We start from the raw sequence: 24250 nt of genomic DNA on the forward strand, positions 1-24250 counted from the left end.
TCATAGGAAATTTCTGTGGTAGAATTTTTCTCTGCTGCTCTTCTTGCCTGCAGAACAAGTCAAAATTCAAAATTGTCAGGATGCCCCTGACCTTCCTATCTACACCAGTGATTGCAAACCAAGCACACTCCTGGGGCCCAGTTCCCGCCTTTGTTTTGGGGTAAGGGAGGCATTGAAGCCCCTGTGAACTCTGCAAAGGCAACTCCTTCCATCACCCCATCACCTGAGAGGCAGCCCTCATTTCCAGGAAGGGCCCCCTTTTCTACTGAGGTTTCAGCATTCAACACTCTCATTTAGACTCTACTGCTTCTCAGCCTACCATGTGCAACATCCCAAGATATTCTCTGCCCCACCCCAGTGATTCTCAGGACTACAACGAGCTGAGTGGTCACCCCTGGAAGGTGTGAAGCTCTTGCTTACTTCTCTCAAGTTTTCCTGTCTCTGCCTGAGATGGCTACACAGAAAGAGTGGAGGGAGACACCATCTCCTGAGGTTCCATTGCCCAGGGATCATTCTGACCTGGAGATTCCTCACCTCTGTCTTGGTTCCTTCTCTCTGTCAAACTTGTTTAAGGACCCTGCAGTCTGGAGGTCTTGGGCCTTCATGAGTTTCAGGTTATCCTTCTTATTGGAGCCCAAGGGTTGCGGGGCAAGGGCCCCACTCCAGAACTTCCTGGGGTACCTCCTGCTACTGGCCCTGTGCCCAAAGGCCCCACAGTTGTTGCACTTCACCTGTGGGTGAAGGAAGGTGGTTAGTGAGTCAGCATGATCACGTGATCACAGGCAGCTTTCAAAGGTTAATATAAGAACAGTCACTTAGAGTTGAGTATTGGTTTGGGGGAGAGGACATAGACATATGGTCCATTAGTTGCCAAAATACAAGATATTACGGTCCTGCCCAAAGACCATTTTAGAGAGGGATCAAGGAAGAAGGAATTTAGTGTCTGAAGGTGACGATTATGAAATGGATTTGAGTATAGGACAAACACCAAGCTGAACAAGACACTACATAGGGAAGAAGGTTGATCCTCAGAGGATCCAAATGGGCCAATGGGCCAGGTGAGGACACCATAATCCAGGCCAGATTCGGATATATAATACCTCAATTATGGATACAGATGTTTTCATGTTTAAACTCATGGGGTCCGTGCAGACCCCCTGATTCTTGAAACTTCCAAGCCTCCACGTACTTTGGAATCTTTCTGTTTTGGTGAGGGAGTCCTCTGCCCCATCGGTCCCTTCTGTGGCTTCTTCAGGTTCTGGGCCTGAGGGGGTCCTTGTGGCTGAGGGTGAATGCAATGACCTGCCATTTGCCTCATGTCTTTGGGCTTCTGGTCATTCTCCCTCAGAAATTGACTGTTGGGTTTCCTAGTCACAAGGAAAGGACAGTAAATAATTATGTAGACAGACAGAAGTCCCTCATATTCCCCACTTATCTGAGTAGGGATGGGAGGGGCTTAATGACCACTAAGTCACACCCAAAATGACTTGGTTTTCTCATGAACCAATGTTCCATTTTGTGGTCTTTTCCCATCTTTAGTTATTCCCAGAATAGGACACTGCCTAGAAAAGATCTCTTGGTATAGAAATGGTGACATTAGTTTTGCCTGATTCTGGAGACTTTGCGATACCAGGGCTCCTCGTACAGTTCCTCCCTGAGAATTTCATTGTCATTTAGGCCTATGTTCCAGCTTTTCACCCAGCTACTCCCTGCAACTTTAAAACATCTACCAAGATTTATCAAAGCCAATATCGGGCAGCCAACAACCATGGATATTTGTCCCCACATATTTCTAGAAAACCCACAATTTTCAAAGAACTTCTTACTGAGAAATACTGCCAGATCCTCTGACAAAACTTTGCAAAGATTTGATAGTTAAGCTAAGGAGCATCTGAAAATTTCATACCAGACCCTTATAAGCACATGCCAATTTTTAACAGAGACATGGCCAAAGCCACAGAGGGATAAGAATGAAGATGCCTGTGAAAGCTTGCACATAGGTGCAGATTCACAGCAGGCAACTCACAAATAAAAGCCTGTTATGGTGAGAGACATACAATTCAGAAGCCTCCAGGCATGTTCAGGCAGAAATCCTACAGCCCACACCTGTACCCAGTAGGGACTCCCTCCAACCCTGCCCCCATGGCCCCTGACAGTCATCCTACCTCTCCTCCTAGTCTCCATGTCTCTGTGAAGTTGTGTGAGGCTGCTCCACTGACGGCTGAAATTTCCTATTCTGTACACAGCGGGCACTCGGATCCGCTCCTGGCATCAGAGGAAACCATAGCAGAACTTCCACAGTGGCAACAACTATCCATTTCTCTGTCATCATGTCAATCTGATACAAAGAAAAGAGAATCAGGATACAATCAGAGATCTGCACATAGGAAGAAGCCTTGTGATAACAGAAGATAAACTCCTATGTTCTTGAGTTCTTTAATGTCATGCCAAGTAACGGTTCTCTGCTCCAATCCCATAATGAGTAGCATCAAAGGGTGAGAGCTGAGTGTTTAGGGAATGCTGGTGGTCCCCAAGTGGGAACGGAGGCCACAGCAGCTGTATATGCCCCTGTCCTGATCATTGTATGTCCATTCAATTGGTCACTGCCCAAGTGTCCATGTTGTTAGTTACTGAAATTCACCCCTGCTCATGGGAGGAGAACCTGCCTCAGTACTGACACTAAGCTTGGAATCCACCTCATTCCTCTTACGTGTCATTTGCCCAACATCTCTCTTACTCACATCTCTCTGTGGAATCCCAAGCTGCTTTACGAATTCTTTGCCCTGTTCCATTGAAAGTGTGTTGGAGTCCATGAGCATTGGAGCTGTCCCAGGGATTCTGCTGCCCTGTGGAAGGTGGAAAATGAAACCATTGGATTCTGCCCAGCCCTGGAATCTCCCACATGCAGGATGCAGTCAGCTCCCATCTCTCTTCTCTGCCTACCATCTCACCTGTGATACTTTCCTTCCAACACAGTACATATCCTTCTACTTGTAACACAGTACCAATCTGAGTGAGAAACAAGGTGATAAATGAAAACAAAAGTTTCTCCATTAGACTTAACATCTTTGATATATATGAAATGTAGATTCCTTATTAGAGACCTTATATAGTATACCATAAAATACTTGGAAAAAGACCATGTAGCTGGTCTCTCAGAAAACTCAATACATTAGAAAACTTGGTATTTTACAATTCCAAGATTTAATAAAATTATGTATACTATATTAACTTCTTTTTAATAGTAAATAATTTTCAAACTATGAAATACATTCCTGGAAATTCCTGAAATGAAATTCCTAAAATCAGAAATGTAATTCAAATGGAAATCATAAAGAAGAAAATAAAAGATAAAGTATTTTATGTCAAAATGTAGAACCTGGGCAAAACCTGTGTGCAGGGAAAATTTCTTAGTCTAAATTGACACATTGTAACAAACATACAATTTATAAGAAATGTTCACCAAGAAACTGGATTCATAAAAACAAAATATTATAAAAGGAAGAAAAAGATGGTATTAGTTAATCAAAAAATAAATAGGATCTAATGGAAAAATAAATAAAATATATCAGGAAAATATATTTCTTTGAAATCAGAAATAGAATATATTACTACAAGCTGTCATAAAAAAAGATAAAATGTATCATTATAGATTATATTACAAATAAGAAAAGGCAATTTTGCCATAGAAACAGGAAAGAAATGATCTGGGAATGCTATGTCTAATCTCGGGACAAACATATTTGAAAATGTAGAATAAAGTGTGTTTTGCTCTTCATTTTAATTGACCAAAATTGAGCAGTGAGGAAGCATGTCCGAACCATAAACGAAGGCAGAAACATTCTTGCCTCTATGTTGGACTGGGGACTTCACAGACGAGGCACTGCTCTGTTTTATTACGGGTTTAGAGTCAGGGTCCTGAATTTACATAGCTCAAAATAAGTTCTCATGAATACATTGGAATAAAAGATAAATTAGTAAATCACTTACAGTTTTTAAAAGCCCTCCATCAAAGGCTCCAGGGCTCCATGACTGCTCAGCCACCACCCCACACAAATCAGGTGCTGGGTGATCATTCCTTGGAAATTTTGACCTTCGTTTGAACAGAACATTTTAGAAATATTTTTTGAATCAGGCTGTGTACTAAGAAATAGTGTTAAACAATTAAGTATCCTTACTTCTGTTGCAGGAGGCTAGGCGATGCCTCTGCCCTGGCAGAGGGCAGAAAAGAATTCAAGGACTAGCCGAAAAGAAAGCAAGGATAAATTTATTTAAGCAGAGGAGAAACAAGAGGTGGGCTACTCCATACACAGACAGGCCTACTCCTGCCTGGTAAAAGTGAAGCAAGGATCAGTTTATTCAAGCAGAGGAAAAGGGAAAAGCAGACTACTCTGGGGACAGAGCAGCAGCAGCGGTCCTGCTGGTATTTGAGCCTATTATCGGTGTACCTTTAAATTAAGGGGCTGTATATTCAAATTTGCGGGAGGAATAAATAGTCAGGGGTTTTCTGGGAAGGGTGGAGAGTTCTCAAAAGGGCTCTGTGGGCCATTTTGTGACCTTTTATGGTCTTTCTGTTTCCGACAATAGTGGCACTGAATGAGTCTTTTACCGTGCTAATAATGTATTATAATGACCATATAATTCCTAGGGTCACTCGATGCCAAGTGAAATCTTTCCCCATGTTGGTTCTAGCTGGTGGCAGCTGGTCTTAGCGGCTCCCAGATTATTAACTATTTATCCTGTCTTGGGGTCTCGTGATAAGTTTCAAGGACATGTTTCAAAAAGGGTTTAGATTTGTTCTGCAGCCAGCCTCCCTTTCATCTTTCACAGCCAGTCCTGCATCTGCAGCTAGTCCTGCCTTTTATCTTCCACACTTCAACACCTAAAATGGCCCTCTATGGACTTTTCCTACTCTCATATTTCTCAGAGGTAAACTGAGACCCCAAACAGTAATGGAAACTAACCTGTTGTCTTGCTGCCTGTCGGTAGCCTCTCAGATGTATTGAAGCTAAAGTGCCACTGGAGACAGGTTTACAATATAACTGGGGAAGAGGCCACTGAGGGGAAAGTCCCTTCTGTCGGACTTTGTCCCGCTCTGGGACCGCAGCACTTCCCTTCCGGATAACTCAATCAGCCTAATCGAATCACGCATGATCTCATCATTGCCCCTCCCCGAAGGATGGAATGTTTTATTGGGTGTTTACTATTCCTCAGCATCTTTATTTTAATCTTATTTGTATACACTTAAACAACACGCTATAATTTGGTGTTTGCAATTCCCAGGCATCTTCAAATACCCAGATATAACAATATGCTTTTAACACTACATACTATTTTTAAAATATTTATACATCTGTTCACAATGGGAGAGGTTGTGTCTGTGTAGGGGCAGGGGTATATGGGAAATCAATGAATCTTCTGCTCAACATTGTTGTGAGCCAAAAACTTCTCTAGAAAATAAAGCCTATTTAAAAAAGTATTTACACATATGCCAACCTCCTGGCTGTTTCAATGGCATCATGAGGGGATGGGACAACTCAGTCTCCCCATAGCAAGGAGCTCACTGGAAACCAGGGCTTTGAAGAGTCTGACCTCCTGGGCTCCAGTGAAAGCCAAGATTAAGAATGGCCTGGGGCCAGCCGGGTGGCTCAGGTGGTTAGAGCGCTGTGCTCCTAATTCAGAGGTTGCCGGTTCAATTCCCACATGTGTCAGTGGGTTGTGCCCTCTACAGCTAAGATTGTGAACGACTTTCCCTGGAGGTGGGCTGCCAAGAACAGCCAGAGCATGCTGTGGGCTGCGGTGAGCTGCTGTTGAGTGGCCAACCAACGATGGACTGCCTCAGTCAGGGGGAGTGAAAGGCTCATAATACCAGCATGGGCCAGGGAGCTGTGTCCTACACAACGAGACTGAAAAACAACGGCTTGAACCAGAGTGGGGGGAGGGGTTTAGGTGGAAGAAGGGGGGGAAGAAATTTAAAAATGTGTTTGATTCATCCCAATAAACTTTAATTTTAAAAACATGTAATTATATAATAGGAAAATGTTTTCAAAAATCAGACTGGATAGACAATAAATTAAGACAACAATTTATAATAGCTGAAAAAATGTGTTTGATTAATTTGGGAGAATGTGAATGTGAACTGGATATTAGATAACATTAAGAAATTTAAAAAAAAATTTTGTGTTATAATAACCTGTGGGTCTTTGTTGTCTCCTACATCCTTGAAGAATTATTTATTAGAGATAAATTTTATGGCTCACAACTTATTTATTAGACAAATACATAATTCTAGGATTTGTATTAAAGTATCCCAGCTCCATTTCCCACCCAACCCCCACCAGGAGAAGATTGGAATGGATGATACAACACTGGCAAAACACTGACCCATTTTGAAGTGGTCTTAAGGGGAAACAGAGGTTCACTTTATTTTTTATCAATTGTGTGAATGTTTAAAATTTCTACTTTGAAAGAAAATAAATCATTGCTGGGAAACTACTTTTACAATGAATTATTTTTAGGTTATTGCTGGTTTCATTTTTATATAAAGATTTGATATCTGTCAGATATATTCATAGGTAAGATGAACTTACAACTTTTCCTACAGTGAAATCTAGTCCTTAAAGATACAGGAGAGACATGGGCCACTTGAATAATGGATTTGATAAATACTTATTTTCCTGTGACCTACTTGCATATAAGATGAAATTATCAGAGAGAATAGTGAAAATAGATGCATTTTTACTATGGAAGAAATCCCTCTGATGAGCCTCTATAATCCATGTACAGCCCTCACTTCTCATTTCATGGTGGAAGAAGCAGCAGAAATCTGGGCAAGTTCTTAAATAATTCTGGGTGGGTTTGGGGCGGGAAGTAAGATGGGGAGGAGTTCCGACTTCCGGTCTGTCTGCCTCTCAGACCTTTGCTATCCTGCTTTTTGACTCTATGACAGGACCCTACAAAAGTTTTCCCTTATGTATGTAGGCCTCTATAAGGAATATATCTTCCAAGAGCTCCTCATGGTTAACTGGGCACAAATTCATAACTAGAGTGTGGCAGCCATTGCTGAGAGAGGCATCTCATACACTCTGCATTTAAGGAAAAACCACAGACTGAGCTCCCAGGCCCCTGCACTGTTCTCCTGCCATCTGAGTCAACCCTTATAAAAAAAAGTTCCTGGTAATGTAGTTCAACCAGTGGGCTGAGGCCTGCGCTGTCCAATCAGAACTGTCGAACTATATCATCATTTGCATCTTTACTGACCAATCGGAGCAGATCCATAATCACCAACCAGAATGTATATTTCCAACCAATCAGGACAGTATTATTTGCATCAATCAGACTGTGCAAATTTGGATTTTTCATTTGCATAAAAGTAGGCCAATCAGAGAGTAGGGGGCGTAATTTATGAAAATCGGCCTCCCGTTTGTCTCAGCAGCGTACACTTCCGGTTTCCACCAGAGGTTGCATCTCCGGGTTTCCAAACTGTTTACCTGAATAAAGTGTCTCTTTTTACCACACCCCATATTGTGGACTCCTATTGGCCTTAGACTGGTGGCAGTGACCTCTTGTTGACAAACCAAAACCAGCCACATTCCTAATTTCAGCCCACCTGAGGCTCTGATGAGTGGCAGGAAGGTGAATATTTTTCAGCCAATAGGAGCGAGCCACACCCTGGGAAGGGGCTCATAAAAAGCAGGCCCATCAGGCCAACCTGCATATCTGACTCTGGACTTACCATAAGGAGGGTCTTTCCTTTGGGTTTTGTGATGGAATCGGGAACGAAAAACCAAGACCCCCATAGCCCCTCCATCCGAAGCCCCACTGAACAGCCCCCCCTCCAAAAGAACTCCTTTGAAGAAAGGGGCTCAGATGTGGAGGAGAAACCATTCCAAGAAGATGGCAAGAACTTCTCTTCCCGGTTACGAGAGAACAGCACTGAAAGGCGAGGTAATGACTTGGGCTGTTTGTGTGGAGGGCAGAAGGAGGGGTAGGATCCAGGAAACTGAGTGTCTTCAGTTCGGTTTTATTTTGAGATAGGTGATGGGGAACGTCACTTAGCCTTCCAGGGGGTTCTCCAAATGTGACAGTGATCCCCTGGAACCACGTTGCTCTGGTCACACTTGACACTGGGTGAACAGCCTCCGGCGAGGGCATTGCCCACAAATATGGGTCAGGGATGGACTAGAGGATTCTTCTGTATGCCTCACGGGAGGTCAGTCACCTAAACTTCCTTTTCTCCAGGGTTAGAGCCCAAGACAGATAAGGAAGAGAATTCCAAGAAAACTGAACTCAAAGGCAGAAGTAGCTGCCTTGCTGGATCAGGTAAAGTTTTATTTTCCTGGGAAGGAGGGACAGGGCACGGGTATCTCAGTCTCCCCAGGCAGGAAACTGGGTGCTGCTCTTGGCAGCCAGTGCCTTGCAGACCCTGGACTTTCGGAACAGTTGGGAAATGAGTTTTGGTTGTAACCTTGGTTCCTTGTGTGTCCAGAATGGACTAGTCTTTGGAGGATGTCTGGTTGCAGGCAGTCACTGAAAGTCTCACTTTATCCACAGAAGCAGAACGCTGCTCCAATCGGGAGAGCTCCAATAAGAGAAAAAACAGTTCCAGGGACAGCCCCGTTAATAGAACAGGTAGGATGTTGCTTTTTGGGCCAGAGTGGTGGTGACAGAAAAGCAGGAACATCCAGGGCGTGGGCACTAAGGGGGTTGTTCAGTGGTGGAAGCGGTCGGAGACTGGGATCCAGGGAGCATTTGGGGACTCAGGATTGGTGTTGTGCCGCCTCACGTACAGATGAGGGGTTGGGAAAGGAGCAGATCTGTGGGGTTCCCTCAAGGGCGCGGGGTGATACCAAGGTGGGGGGCCCTGGGAATTGATCAGGCCGGTCTCTCACCGACATGCTTCCTCCTCAGGGGCCTCTGTAGGAGATGAGCGCAGTGTGACTTTGGAGAAGATGAAACGAAAGGTCCCTGATGCTGGCCACAGCAGCGACAGTGAGGAAACCTGGGATGCCCGCCCCAGGAAAGCCCAGAGGGGGAGCACTGGGCGCAGCAAGCGGCGGAGATCCAGGTCCCCGGGAATCCAGCCACCTCCACTTCGGAAAAGCCTGGTAACTTCCCTGAGGGCTATGTCTGAGGCCATTTATCACAACGTAGTCCAGATACAGAACCAGTGGGTTCCTTCCTCTCTGAACTGGGAGCAGCTGGCCCAGCTCCGCGGGCGTCTGTGCGCCCAGGCGCAGACCTTCTACACCATGGCCACTCAGGCGGCCTATGTCTTTCCTGCTGAGGGCTGGCTCGTCCCAGCCCCCCTTCCGGGTCCCTGGCGTCCAGCTGAGAATGGAGAAGTCCAGAGCTCCTCCTAGGAGGGAGACCTGGGAGGGTCCACCTCTTCCCTGACCGGAGATGGCTAAGATTGCCAGTGGGTGAGATTAGGGCTCACCTAAAGGTACAGGACCCCATTCAGCAGATGCAGCTCCGGGAGCGACAGCAGAACCCTGTCCCTCACAGATTCATGCAAATAACCACGCAGGACCTCTTTTCGATACTGTGTGTTAACAAATGATAGAACTTGGGATTTTCCTCGGAAAGGAACTTGAAAGACAGACTCAGAATGGTGAACTCTCGGTTTCCTTGAGGACTAAATTTCCAAAGTGTAAATTTCATGTTAGACATTTCATGTATTTTAAATATCTTAGGAGAGCCAAGCATTATTTGAGCATGAGAACAAATATCTGTGTGTAATTCTTATGTATTTAAAGTGTAAAAAGTCAACATGTATTTCTGTCCTCCCTCTTTCACCTCCAGTCCATGGAGGACTGATATCCACAAGCCTTTAATTCTGTGTGGAGAAATATTTCTACTTTTCAGTTTGAAATCATGGCGAGATCACCATGTCACTTTTGTTTCCCCTGTAGTTACTACATATTAAATGCTTATTGGTCATGTATTTATCCTTCAGCTGGCTCATATAATATGCCTAATTGTAAATTTTCTTCTATTTTATAGATTTCAATGTATCCTATTTTATTAGAGGATATTAAACATAAGATATTGTCATTTGTTTTACATATTGTATCTTATTTTAGTTTTTTTATTTGCATTTTACACTGGGATCATGAAATCTTTCATCAAATAAATTTTTTATGTAAGAAAAATTAAAATTTTGGGATATTGTTTTCTCTTTTGCCTTAATTTCATAATGATGAAATAAATATTAATGTTTTCATGTATTGTATATTTTAAATAATTACATATTTATCCATGTAAAATTGGTTTTACTGCCTGTGTGGGTTAAAAGACTGTTTTCTTTTCACTTCTTTTCACTCCTACTCCATCGATATAATTGACTTCAGGTTGTTTTTAAGGAAAATTCTGGCCTTCCTTCAGATGTTGATTCCATACAGGTAACTCAATTCTTTGTCAAAGGGCTAAACAGGACTGTTTCCCTCCGAGTTAAGAGAACCAGGATGGATCGGGAAAGCATGGCCACCCTAGATTTGGTGAATTTGGCCACTCAGCTTGCCCGTACTTTAGATGAGCCACCGAAAAGTAAGATTGCAAGATTTTTAATTCTCAGCCTTGGTAAATGAGAGGCCCTATGCAGTACTGAAAGACTCCAAATTTTTGTCACTACTGCAAGGAGCCAATGGGAATCTTGGATATTTCACCTTCCCCTCTTGATCTGTGACAAAGGAACATTTTCAATATTTGCAGGACATTATTAATTCATGGTGAGGACTGTTCACACCGTATAGGATGCCAGGATAGAGAGTGGAGAAGAAATATTCTAAAGAAATATTCTAAAGAGCTGACCTGGACTCATAAGAAAAAGAGGCGGGGAAAAGTAGTTGAAAACACGTTGGTTAGGTAGGAACATCAGAAACAGAGAATATTTGACAGTAAATACATGTCATTTTAGAAGGAAAACAGGACACAACCCGACTTGAGAGCTGACACCTGAGAAGCTATTGTTCTGCCTCTTCCTCCTCCATCTCTAGTTATGTTGAGAGGTCACCTCTGTATCTTGAGAATGTTTTCAAATGCACCAGAACCTCTTCACCTGCTACCTCCACACCCACAGGCACAATGGGGGCTGCACTGACCCACCCCTTCCAAGCCCATGTAGAGCCAAGCCTGATACCTCCCCTTGGAACAAAAGCTGCACTCAACTAGTAAGTTACCAGGGAGCCCTCGAGCTCAACGCTGGCCTCACCTTAGAAAATCACCTGTAACAATTAATTAAAGCAACACTGATGTTTTACCTCAGACCCACAGACAGACTCTGAGGGGGAGGGCACAGGTGATGATCCTTCTTAAAACCCCACGTTTTAAGATCCCACTGGGAATCCAGGGCTGAGAACTACTTATCTGAGCCTTGCTTCTCAAGCTTTAATGTGCAAAGTAATCATTTTTTCCAGACCACACTCTAAAAAATTGTGATTCTGCAGTTTTGGAATAGGGCCCGTGAATTGGCATCTCTAACAAGTTCCATGTTCATGCTGATGTTGCTCCCCCTGGACCCCATTACCGGTAGCGCTACACCAGAGAAAGCAAACACAGCACACCTGAGCCACTAACCGACTTATCCTAACACAAATATTATTGGTTCTCAGTGAAAACCACCAATCATTCCCTTGAAAGATCATATACTTTCCTGGCCCTTCTGACGAAATCTGTATTTGAAAAACGACTGGTATACATTCATTAATGCAATTTTTACTAAGCATCTACTATGTGCTCACAAACAGGTTACAGTGCAACGTGCTGGGAACCTCACATACATTATATGAATTAGTCCTCATAAAACCCTGGGAATTGGGTACTAAAAATCTTGTATTTCATGTGAGGATGTAGATACTGAGCCCGGCCTGTCTCTTCTTCTGTTTCCCTATCGTTGATTTAAAACAAGAAATGCTTCTATAGGAAGGTAGAGATGGATGTGAGAACTACAAAACGGATGGAGTAGCAGTTCAGAGGAGTTTGTCGTTGTGTTTATATTTACATATTTTTGGTAATAGGTAAATGTTGAATTTTATAACTAAGTGCCAAAAGTTTCCTTTATTCATCAGCAATATGAGAATTCTAATGTAACCACATTCTCACTTAAATTTTGTATTATCAGACTTTTAAAAATTTAGACATTCCAGAAGATGTATGAATTGGTACATCACTATGGTTTCCCTGGTGACTAGAATGAAAGTGTACTGATATTGTAACACACACAAGCAAAATTTAGTTTTACAAAAGAAGTCTTCATTTAGGACATGACGAACCTGAAGATGTTATGCTAGTGAAGTAAGCCAGATACATAGAGGCAAATACTGTATGATCTCACACAATGGTAGTATGTTAAAAACATAAAAGCAAAGGGTAGAGTGGTGGATGCCAGGGGATGGGCTGGGGAAATGTGGACAAATGTTGGTGAAATGTTACCAAGTTTCAGTTCTGCAGGGTAATTTCTGGAGTTCTAATGACTATAATGCAATGTATGTTGACTATAGATAATACTGGATTGTATACCTGAAATTTGCTGAGAGTGTATCTTAAGAGTTCTCATTACAAAAAGTCCTAACTATGTGAGATGATAGACATGTTAATTAACTTGAGTGTGGTACTCATTTCATAATGAATGTGTATATTAACTTTTTTGTAACTTGAGCAACTCCTGGATCTGAAGGAATGGAGGACAGGGTGATGGATGGGATGGCTCTTAAAGCACAGGAGAAACCAGAAAGACAAATTAAGGCAGCAAAACACACGTCTTTGCTCCCATTTATCTACTTTTGGGTTTTGTGAAACTTTGAACACCAGCCCTAGAGAGGTGGGAGAAGCAGCCAACGAAAACTCTGATCTCCTCTCATCTGTTCAGTATGGGGAGATCCCAGGATCTGGCCAGACCTGGACACAGCCCCAGAAGGGGTTGATCTGGGCACGTGTGGGGCAGACAGTGGGCCCTGCACTTCGTAATTCCATACCTCTGAAATTATTTCCATTTCTGGCTTTCCTAAGCCCGCCTATAAAAACCTAACTTTTATGGTTTGTATAATTTTATTCTATTTAAGCTAATTGCCTATTTTAGAACCTAAGTAATTTGATGTACATACTTAAGACTTTTTTGAGACAATTACATTAGAAAATATTCTTAACTAGGTTAAAGACATACAAATATAAAAACTACTATTACTAATAGATACCTCTTCTGTGTGTTGATGACCTTTCAAGAGGTCACATCATATCTCACACAACAGAAAAAAGAATCTGACAAAATGTCCTCTAAACCTAGGGACCATGACTGATACGTGTTTTCTAATGGCCATATGAAATGGAAATAATTTATGTATCATTTGCACTGCTACACCTCCTCAGTGTTTCTCACCAGAATACCAGGAAATGCAGCAACTTCCATCTAGCTATTATTCATTCTTTGTCCTGTACAGAATAAAAACGATGGAGCCACTGGCCCAGGTAATGAATCCTAAACGTAAAATATCGATTTAAATAGATATGAACACTGCATATAGTTAAGTCTACAGCTATGTCCCATTACTCAATATTTATAGTTTTGTGATGTTTGCGTTGTTCTGGCAGGCATATGCATAGGAACCCTGCCTACCAATTTGTGCAAGATCCAGCACAGGACACTGGAGGGGCCAATGGACTTTGGGGCTTTCCCACTAAGCTCTGCCCACCTGGAATTCCTGGGGCTGATGGTGATGGCCTGGAAGACACTCAAGAGACAGATGGTGCAAACAGACATATCTCTAGCCACTCTGTGAACACAGAAAATTAGTTTGCATTCAAAATAATGAAGAAAATATTTCAACTCAAAATCTGCTGTCATCTTGAAGACTTCTCTAAAAAGAATGTACAGTTGACTACATTCAAGATGACTGGGAAAACCTGTTGAACTTGTCCTGGTTCCACTTCAGTAAAGGAAAAGATAATGATATGAGTAAGAAATTCTTCAGGATTCTAATGAAAGTCTGGACAATAAAGATCATTCCAATTTAAAAATACACAGAGGCCATTCTGTTATTTCCCAAAGATCAATATTCATATTCAAAAATAGATGATTCAGCATGAAAAAATGAGTTGTAGGCTACCTTTATCATGAAAAATGCAAAAATTCTACGTCATTGCATTAGAAAAATTATAAACTACTGATCAAAACCTACTGGGCCTGGATGGGTGATGTGGAATGGAAAGAGCAGAGAGATGCTGTCTGTAGTCATAACAGTTCAACGGACAATGACTAATGCACATATAGCTAAGAATAAAAATGAGAACAAGAGAAAATAATTAGGAAATAAAACAACTAGAATTTATCTTCCTAAATTCGGTCAGTGGTGCAGCCTGGGAACAGGTGTTTTCACATGCAGAATTCATGTCAATTCTTCATCCTGGAAATTACCATCTCTTACTTGGAGGTACGACATCACTTCTATTGGAGTATTTGTCTCCTCATTATAGAGTGTCAATTACACACCCAAGCACTGTCCTATGTGTTCGTTCACTTAATGTTAAATGTAAGAAACTCATGGCTTATGAAGTCACTGTCACAAAGTTTATCCTGAACAAATTGGCAAAAATGAGTAACTTTGATGACATCACTCATGTGAGAAGAATAACTAAAGTTGACACTGTTTTTGAAAAGAAATATATAAAACAAAATGCACCTTAATATGATCACGGTAGAATTAGTCTCATTTTTAAGTTAATTTCCAAAAACCATTACATTTAATGAAAACCATTAAATCCCTGAGCAGGTCATATAAGCAATATTTCATGAAATTTGAAAGGAAGAAAATATTTGGTAAGTCTTGTATGAGTAACAGAAAAGTAAAAAAGAATTTCACAGGAAAAGTAAAAAAGAAAATAATTTCACAGCAAAATTCTCAACCAACAGTCTTAAGGGTTGAAATAAATTCAAGGTAGTGTACAAAAAACGATTCACAGTATGAATCTTTAAGGTTTCTAGTTTGTTAGTAAATCATCAAATATTTTGAAATAACCTATTTGATTCAATATTTCTCTGTCCTTTCCAAGATTATGTGTAGAAACATATTCATACAATCCTTCCTCCTTAGTTCTGTTATTCCTAAATCATATCTTTAGCAAATATATCTTCGGAAAAATGACATGTAAAAAATACATATATATATAGGGTGAAATATTATAGTGATTCAGAAATCCCAAAATATGCCTTCTAACTATACTTATTTTTATTTTGTTAAAGTAGCATTTACTAAGCAGAGACCGTGGTGTTGGATGGTGAGCATCATTTCAAAAAAAGACCACAATCAAGATTGAAGACGTTTATTATTCACAGGTCTTAAAGGAAGTATACAGCACACCTGGAGGGGCTACATGAGGAGGCTAAAGCAGGATGCAACTGAATGGCAGGAACCCGGGTACATACCTTTATTAGAGTGCATGGGTGGAGTGCTTTGGTGTTTCTCAGCTAAGTCCAGATTATTCAATTAAAACCAAAAAGAAAAAAGTTTTGGGAAGCTCTGAAGATATCTAAGAGGCATTAGAAAGAGGACCGAGATGCAATGGAAACTGTTGCTCACAAGGGCTGCTGGAGAAGTCATATCAGGAACTTATATTTACTTGTGACTCTGTGAGCTCTTATCTAGTGTATGTATAAGCAGGAGGATGGTGTCAGTTCAAGGCTCCTTAGATACACAAAGTAAATGCCAAAGCAGCAATATCATGGAATAGTTTAGCTAAACTCTCAAAAATACTCTTATCTTTATTGTAGCCATCATAATATCCCAGTAGTTACAATAAGGAGAAAAAGATATAATATACAAATTGTGGGGGGAAGTGGTCTCATTATTGCAAACTATAGAAAGGCTTAAGGCCATTGGGGAAAGGGATTGCTAATGATTTCATTCCACTGTTACCAAGTGGTATATTGTTACCTACAACTTTGAATAAGGTGGGATATTTTGATGTTGGTGGAAGGATAACACCACATTCATTACACAACAGTGTCAACATATTCAAATTCATTCACCTTTATTAATAAAAATATATTAAGTTCACACATAGTCTTTCCAAATAAAGCATTGCAACCCGACTGTATCATCATTGGTCAAAATACACATCATTAGCATTCAAGAAGCACTCCGATTCTTCTGATAGAATAATCTGAGAGCTTTGCTTCCTATGGTTTTCAAGATGGAGGCTAATTATTTAGTGAAGCTAGAGATACAAGAATTTTATGTACTTAGGGATGAGTTATCTATACTTTTCTCAGGTATTTGTAAAAACTTTATTTCAACTATATCAAATAATATTTATGACATCTATTTATGGCCACTATGAAGATACATCAGGATTTAAATGAACTGCCACCTTTTTTACCTTAAAGAGCAATTGTACAACTACTTAAAATTCATAGTGCTCCTCCATCTTTCATTAATGCAAAGAATTATGTCCTGAACACCTATTTCATGGTGATTTACATTAATATTCTACGTCAACCACAATCAGCATCTTCATTTAGATTTCCTTCATACAGTGTAGTTTAATCTTCATGGAAAAGTGAATCCCACATAATAATCAAGGGCTCTCAGGTCTTTCAGGGAGCAACAATCAAACCCCATGATTCACATACACACTAGAAATAAAGGCATAGCATGAAGAGATTTACAGAAGATTTCAAATAGTCAATATGATACACTGTGATTATACTTCTCCAAATATCCTTCCACTTGATACTTTGAAGCATAATAACCAGTAAATTATCTAAGTTTATTAACTTTGAATTATACTCTATAAGTATTCTGATTTAGAATAATATAAAAAAAGAGCTATTGACATTAATTTCTACTGACATTTTAGATTACATATGTCCCCAGATTTTTCACTTCTTTAAAGTTACATTCCAAAATAAAATCTGTGCTGTTTTCTGAAGTATTTGGAAAAGGGTCTTTCATCATTATTAAAAATGTAGAACTTCTGGGGCTGGCCCGGTGGCTCAGGTGGTTGGAGTGCCATGCTCCTAACTCCGAGGTTGCAGGTTTGATTCCCACATGGGCCAGTGAGCTGCGCCCTCTACAGCTAAGACTGTGAACAACGGGTCTCCCTGGAGATGGGCTGCCAAGAGCAGCCAGAGGTTGGCATGAGCTGCTGTGTGCTGCTGCGGGCTGCTGTGGGTTACCACGAGCGGCTGGAGGCTAGCGTGAGTGGCTGGCAGTCAGCGTGAGTGGCTGTGGGCTCCTGTATGCTGTCGAGCTGCTGTGAGCGGCCAACGGGGGAGCGCAAGGCTCATAATACCAGCATGGGACAGGGAACTGTGTCCTACACTAGACTGAGAAACAACGGCTTGAACCAGAGTGGGGGAGTGGGGTTTGGGGGGGAAAGGAGGCAGAAGAAGTGGGGAAAAAAGGCAGAGCTTCTCTCCAATGTGTGTTCTCTGATACTGACTAGACAGTAGTTCCAACTAAAGGGTTTGCCATATTCTTTAGTTTTAAGGATACTCTCCAGTATAAATTCTCATGTGTCAATTAAGATGTGAATGCTGAATAAAGGTTTTGCCATTCTCTACATCTGCACTATTGCTCTCCAGAATGAACGGACTATCGTCGAGTAAGGCTTGAGTACAGGACAAAAGCAATGCCACATTCTCTACATTTGTGGGCTTCTCTCCGGTATGAATTCTCTGATGTCGAGTAAGTTTTGAGCACTGGTTAAAAGCTTTGCCACATTCTCCACATATGAAAGGCTTCTCTCCGGTATGAATTCTCTGATGTTCAGTAAGATGTGAACGCCGTTTAAAGGCTTTGCCACATTCTCTACATTTGTAAGGCTTCTCTCCAGTATGAATTCTCTGATGTTGAATAAGGCTTGAGCACTGGGTAAAAACTTTGCCACATTCTATACACTTGTAAGGCTTCTCTGCAGTAGGAATTCTCTGATGTCGAGTAAGGCTTGAGGACAGGACAAAAGCATTGCCACGTTCCCTACGTTTGTAAGGCTTCTCTCCAGTATGAATTCTCTGATGTCGAGTAAGTTTTGAGCACTGATTAAAAGCTTTGCCACATTCTCTACATTTGTAAGGCTTCTCTCCAGTATGAATTCTCTGATGTTCAGTAACATGTGAACGCCGCTTAAAGACTTTACCACATTCTCTACATTTATAAGGCTTCTCTCCAGTATGAATTCTCTGATGTTGAGTAAGATGTGAACGCCGCTTAAAGGCTTTACCACATTCTTTACATTTGTAAGGTTTCTCTCCAGTATGGAATTTTTCATGTCTATTTAGATTGGATAACATACAAAATATGCTCCCACAGTGATTACATTTGTAAGGTTCATCCCCAGTATGAATATTCTGATGTTCAATAAGATTTAAAGATTGGCTCAAAGATTTGCCACTTTCACTACATTTGTCAATCTTCTCTACAATATGAATATTCTGATGCATATGATTTGAACTTTGATCAAAATTGTTCCCACATCTATAATGGTTCTCTGGAAACTGAGTTCTCTGATGTTTACTGGGATTTGACCCTTGGTTAAAGTTTTCCCAAGATTCATTGCATTGATAACTTCTCTCTCCATTATTCATACTCTGGTAATCATTGAAAATAGGAAAGCCTTTAGTGAGAACTCTTTAATTTCATTACACATGCAAAGTTGTTTCCCATGAACTATTCATTAATACCTATTGAACCATGATGGTTGTATAGACCCACCCATGTTCATGAAAAGTATAGACTTTGGAACAAGAAGGGATTAATTCTTGGTGGAAGAATAATGAATCCTTGGTTAAGGGCCTCTTACATTTAGTATTTCTATCTTCATTTTCAAATCTCTGATTTTTAGAAATGTTTGAAGGTGTAATCCAATGGTATATTTTAAATAATTCAAATGATTATTTACAATATGAACTAGGTGACTTCCCTGATTTTTCAAATTTCCTTTCAGACAATATGTATATTTTAAAAATTGCTGTTGGTCTTTAAGTTCAGAAACATATTGCTCTGCAAACATAACTAACTGACTGTGAAAGTGTTCCCAAGATGTTTTATATCCTTGATCTCTTTTGGCAACAAGGATTCTATTATGGGTCATTGTCCCAGTTTGGTTATATCTATCATAATAACCTTTCTGCCCTTCACATTCTCCCTCACATTCCCAGTCTTTTATTAAGTGTAAATTCTCAAAGCCACACCTTCCATATCTTACCAGTAGCATTTTGTGGAATGAATCTTCTATGCCTGGCTTTGGCAACAAGCCCTGGGTGTCATGAGAAGATACAGCTGAAAGACACCAAATTATCACACTTATTACACTCAGGTAAATATACTTTAAACTCTCATGTACAAAATTAATACTGATAAGAAGACTTAAGAAAGATGATAAAAGAGGAAGCACTAAAACTTCACTCCTCCATGGAGATATGAACTTACCACAATTACTGACCCAGTTGCCTTTTTCAGTACTCCAGAAGCCAGTAATGTGATTATAGAACCCCCAGGAAAGTACAAAATGAGGAAGAGTCACATCAAAGAGGGAAGAAAAGTTGCTAACATTTGCCCACAATAGCTGCTCACCTTCCCTAACACACCATGGCATGACTGGGAGAAAATTGCCAATTCCTGGTTTCTTCTCAGTAGAGAAATAGATGAGTGTGTTCAATGATCTGGTTTTTCTTGTAGCTGCATGAGGGACTGATTTCTGTTTTGCAAGACACAGAGCGCTAAAGGAGTGGCAGCACACTCTATATGCTTGGTGGTGGCCACTAAGAAAGGTGAATAATTGTTCAATCACCAGAGAGACTACAATACTGAAGACAGACATCAGGAACAAGAAAATATCATGGGCTCTAAAGAAGAAACAGAAAATATTTTAAACTGGTAAAATACACACACAAAAAAAATCCACAAAGAATACACATTCCTGAACTGGTTTGACAGGGCTTAGAATATCTAACCCAGCTGATTTTTATTTGTGTTGTCCTGGACAGAAGCAAGTTCATAAAGCCTGAAATGATCCCAAATCTCTTTGGGATCATTGTGATCCCAAAAACCGTATGTTTGGTTGTTTCTTATGATCCCATATCTCAACAAAAATCAAAAAGCATACAGAGAAACAAGAAAACATGATCCAATGAGAGGCAACAAAACAAATCTCCAGAAATTGGCCCTAAATTAATGGAGCTCTATTAATTATCTGTAAAAGAATTCAAAATAACCATCTTAGAGGTGCTTAATTGGGGAAGACAGAAAACAGAGAGACAACTAAATAATATCAGGAAAGCTATGCATGACCAAAATGAAAACACAAAAAGACAGAAAGGATTAAAAATAAATAAATTGTGAGCTGAAGAATATGATACGTAAATTTACAAATCCACTAGAAGCATCAAAACTACACTTGATCAAGCAGAAGAGTAAGACAACTTGAATACAGTTCATTTTAAATTACTGACAGAAGCAAAAAAAAAAAAAAGTGGAAAAGTGAAGACAGCCTAAGGGATGCATGGGACAACAAGTGGACCAATGTACACATTAAGTGGTCCCCATAAGGAGAGGAGAGTGAAAAGGGCCAGACAGCTTATTTTAAAAATTAATGGCTTAAATTTCCCACATTTGAAGAGATATACAAACAAAAGCTCTTCACTGAGTTCTAAGTAGGATGAATGTAAAAATAGCAACACAGAGACACATTATATTCAAACTACCATGAATCACAGACAAAAAGTGAATCTTGAATGCAGGGTGAAAAAAAGCAACATGTCGTGTAAAAGACAGCTCCTGTAAGATTATCAGTGGTTTCTTAGCAGAAACCTTATAGGAAAAATGTGACATAAAATATGAAAAGTGCTGAAAGAACAAAAACTATCAACCAAGAATACTACAGCTGGCAAACATCCCTTCAACAATGGAGAAATTAAGACTTTCTCAGATGAAAAACCCCGAGAAATTTCTCACCATTAGACTTGCCCAAGGGAAATGCTAAAGAAAGTCGTTCTAGATGAAATAAAAGTATTCTAAACAACAATACAAACAATATGAAAATATAAAGCTCTCTGGTAAATGTAAATATATACACAAACATAAAAAAATCTGTAGTAGTGTAATGATGAACAATCAATTTAATTTCTCCTACAGAATTTTAAAAGCATTAAAATCATAAATATATGCTATAGAATACACAACGTAAAAGACATAATGTGATATTAATAACAAAGTGTGTACAAGGGGGTAGATGTACAGTAGTAGAGTTTGTGTATACAGCTGATGCTATCAGTTTAAAACACACTGTTATAACCTTTAAATGTTTTAAAGTAACCCCATGGTAACCACAAAAAAATGTACCTACAGCAGGCACTCAAAAAGGAAATGAGAAATCAAAACATGTCTCTACCAAAAAAATAAGTAAATAAAAGAAACACAGTGGAACACAGTGAGAGGAAAAATGGAACAAAACTGCCATAAAAAAATTGCAGAAAAATTTAAATGGTTATAGGAATCCTTCCTTTCTGGTAACATTTTAAATGTAAATAGATAAATCTCCCCCAATCAAAAGACATAAGTTGGCTACATGGATAAAAAAAAATAAAATCTAACTATATCACTTTAGATCTGAGAACACACATAGGATATAACGAAAATTATAGGAATAGGTATTCCATGAAAATGGTAACCAAAAAAGGGCATGGGTAGCCATATTAATATCAGACAAATACAGTATCAAAAATGTCACAACACAAAGATAGACAATGTATTATTATAAATGGGAGAATTCATCAGGAAGCTAAAATAATTATAAATATGTATGCATATAACATCAACACTCCAAATATACGAAGCACACGTGACAACTGAAATAAGAATAGGAAACCATAAGAGTAGGACAAGTCAATACCCCAATTTCACCTGATAAAAAAACAAGAAAACCAAAGGCTGAATAAGGAGAGGATTTAAACAATACTATACACTAAATAGATATAACGGACATATACAGACCATATCACCGAAACCACACTAGAATACACAATCTTCTCAATCACACATGGAACATTCTCCAGTACAGATCATCTGCTAGTCCACAAAATAAATCTTACCAAATTTAATAAGATTGAAATCATATAGGTATCTTCAGACCACAATGAAATAAAACTAAGAATCAACAGCAGATAGAAACTCAGAAATTCCACAAATATTTTGATATTGAATAACACACTCTACAACAACGATTAAAAAAAAAAGCAGGGCTGGCCCGGTGGCTCAGGCGGTTAGAGCTCCATGCTCCTAACTCCGAAGGCTGCCGGTTTGATTCCCACATGGGCCAGTGGGCTCTCAACCACAAGGTTGCCAGTTTTAATTCCTCAAGTCCCGCAAGGGATGGTGGGCTCCGCCCCCTGCAACTAAGATTGAACACAGCACCTTGAGCTGAGCTGCCACTGAGCTCCCGGATGGCTCAGTTGCTTGGAGTGCGTCCTCTCAACCACAAGGTTGCCAGTTCAACTCCCGCAAGGGATGGTGGGCTGTGCCCCCTGCAACTAGCAACCGCAACTGGACCTGGAGCTGAGCTGCACCCAACACAACTAAGACTGAAAGGACAACAACTTGAAGCTGAACGGCACCCTCCACAACTAAGACTGAAAGGACATCAACTTGACTTGGAAAACAGGCCTGGAAGTACACACTGTTCCCCAATAAAGTCCTGTTCCCCTTCCCCAATGAAATCTTTAAAAAAAAAAAAAAGGAAATTAGAAAATATCTTGATACAAATGAAACACAATATACCAAAACTTATGGGATTCAGAGAAAGTAGTACTAAAAGGGAGGTGTACAGAGATAAGCGCTTACATCAAATGAACAGCATAACTTTACAGCGCAAGGAATTAGAAAAAGGAGAGCAACCTAGTAAGCCCAAAAGAAATTTTTAAAAATTAAAAATTTTAAATTTTTAAAAATTTAAAAATTAAGAGTATGACAAAAATAAGAAAAAAAAGGAATATTAGGCTTTCTTGAAAGGATAAACAAGTGACAAACCCTTAGATAATTAAGAATAAAATAGAGGACAATAAACTCAAAAGTGGAAGCAGAGATGTTATAAACCATGCCATAGAAATAAGATAATTATAAGAGGCTACTATAAACAATTATATGACAAAAAATTGAAAACTACAACAAAATACATTAATACCCATAAGGTCACAATCTATTTAGACTTTAACATGAAGAAATTAAAAAAACAAAGAACAACAAAAAACCCTCAGGAGACCTATCTAACTAGTAAGTAGATTAGAACAGTAATAATAATTTTTTAAAAACCCCAAACAAAGCAAAGCCCTGGAACAGATGAAGTCACTGGTGAATTCTAGCAACATTTAAAGAAAATTGACACTATTTCTCTCCTTGAACATTTCCAAAGATTAAAGAGTAAAGATATTATCAAAACAATTTGTCTGAGGCCAGGATTAGCCAATATCAAAGCCAAACAAAGGCACGACAAATAAAACTATAAGCCAGTATCTATGATTAATATATTGATGACAAGTTCTCGATAATATATTAGCACACTGAATTCAAAAGCACATTCAAAGAATTATACGGGGCGGATGCATGGCTCAGTTGGTTAGAGCGCGAGCTCTGGGCAACAGGGTTGCTGGTTCGATTCCCATATGGTCCAGTGAGCTGCGCCCTCCTCAACCAGAATGAAGACACCAGGCTGCCGCTGAGCTGCCGCTGAGCTCCCAGGTGGCCAGATGGCTCAGCTGGTTAGAGGCGTGCTCTCAACCACAAAGTTGCCAGTTTGACTCCCACAAGTGATGGTGGGCTGTGTCCCCTGCAACTAAGACTGAACAATGGCAACTGGACTTGGAGCTGAGCTGCGCCCTCCACAACTAAGATCGAAAGGACAACTTGACTTAGAGCTGATGGGTCCTGGGAAAAACACACTGTTCCCCAAGAAAGTCCTGGAAATATACACTGTTGCCCAATAAAGTCGTGTTCCCCTTCCCCAATAAAATATTTTGGAAAAAAAAAGAAGAAAAGTAATTGGTAAAAACCAGTTCCCAAGGGGTGTAGCTTTAGAAAGGAAAAAGAAAGGCTTAACACAGAATTCCTCAGCAATGTGCACAGCCATTCCCAGGCCCATAAAGCAATGGAAGAGTAGCCGGATCATGTGGCCCTCACAGTCCACCGGGAGGAATTTCGCTCTCACTGCAACTGTGATGGGAGATCCGTGGGGCAGAAGGAGAATCCTTAGAGGATGGAAGAGC

General features: G+C 40.1%; 1 protein-coding gene across 3 annotated transcripts in view; it reads right to left on the reverse strand.

Moving 5' to 3' along the window:
• LOC117034924 (zinc finger protein 665) overlaps window positions 1-24250 on the reverse strand; it is a 73324-nt gene that overhangs the window by 33339 nt on the left and 15735 nt on the right. For 2 of the 3 annotated variants that reach the window (XM_033128403.1, XM_033128402.1), the window contains 2 exons: window positions 19201-19274; window positions 17083-18583 (listed from right to left, as the gene is read on the reverse strand). In XM_033128403.1, coding sequence (XP_032984294.1) covers window positions 17513-18583; window positions 19201-19274 — 1145 coding nt within the window. In that variant the 3' untranslated portion in view covers window positions 17083-17512. Of the gene's footprint in view, window positions 1-17082; window positions 18584-19200; window positions 19275-24250 lie in introns of those variants that run through there. The other variant, XM_033128404.1, reaches the window with a different exon arrangement.

Source organism: Rhinolophus ferrumequinum, chromosome 15 (genome assembly GCF_004115265.2).
Source record: "Rhinolophus ferrumequinum isolate MPI-CBG mRhiFer1 chromosome 15, mRhiFer1_v1.p, whole genome shotgun sequence".
Taxonomy (NCBI): domain Eukaryota; kingdom Metazoa; phylum Chordata; class Mammalia; order Chiroptera; family Rhinolophidae; genus Rhinolophus; species Rhinolophus ferrumequinum.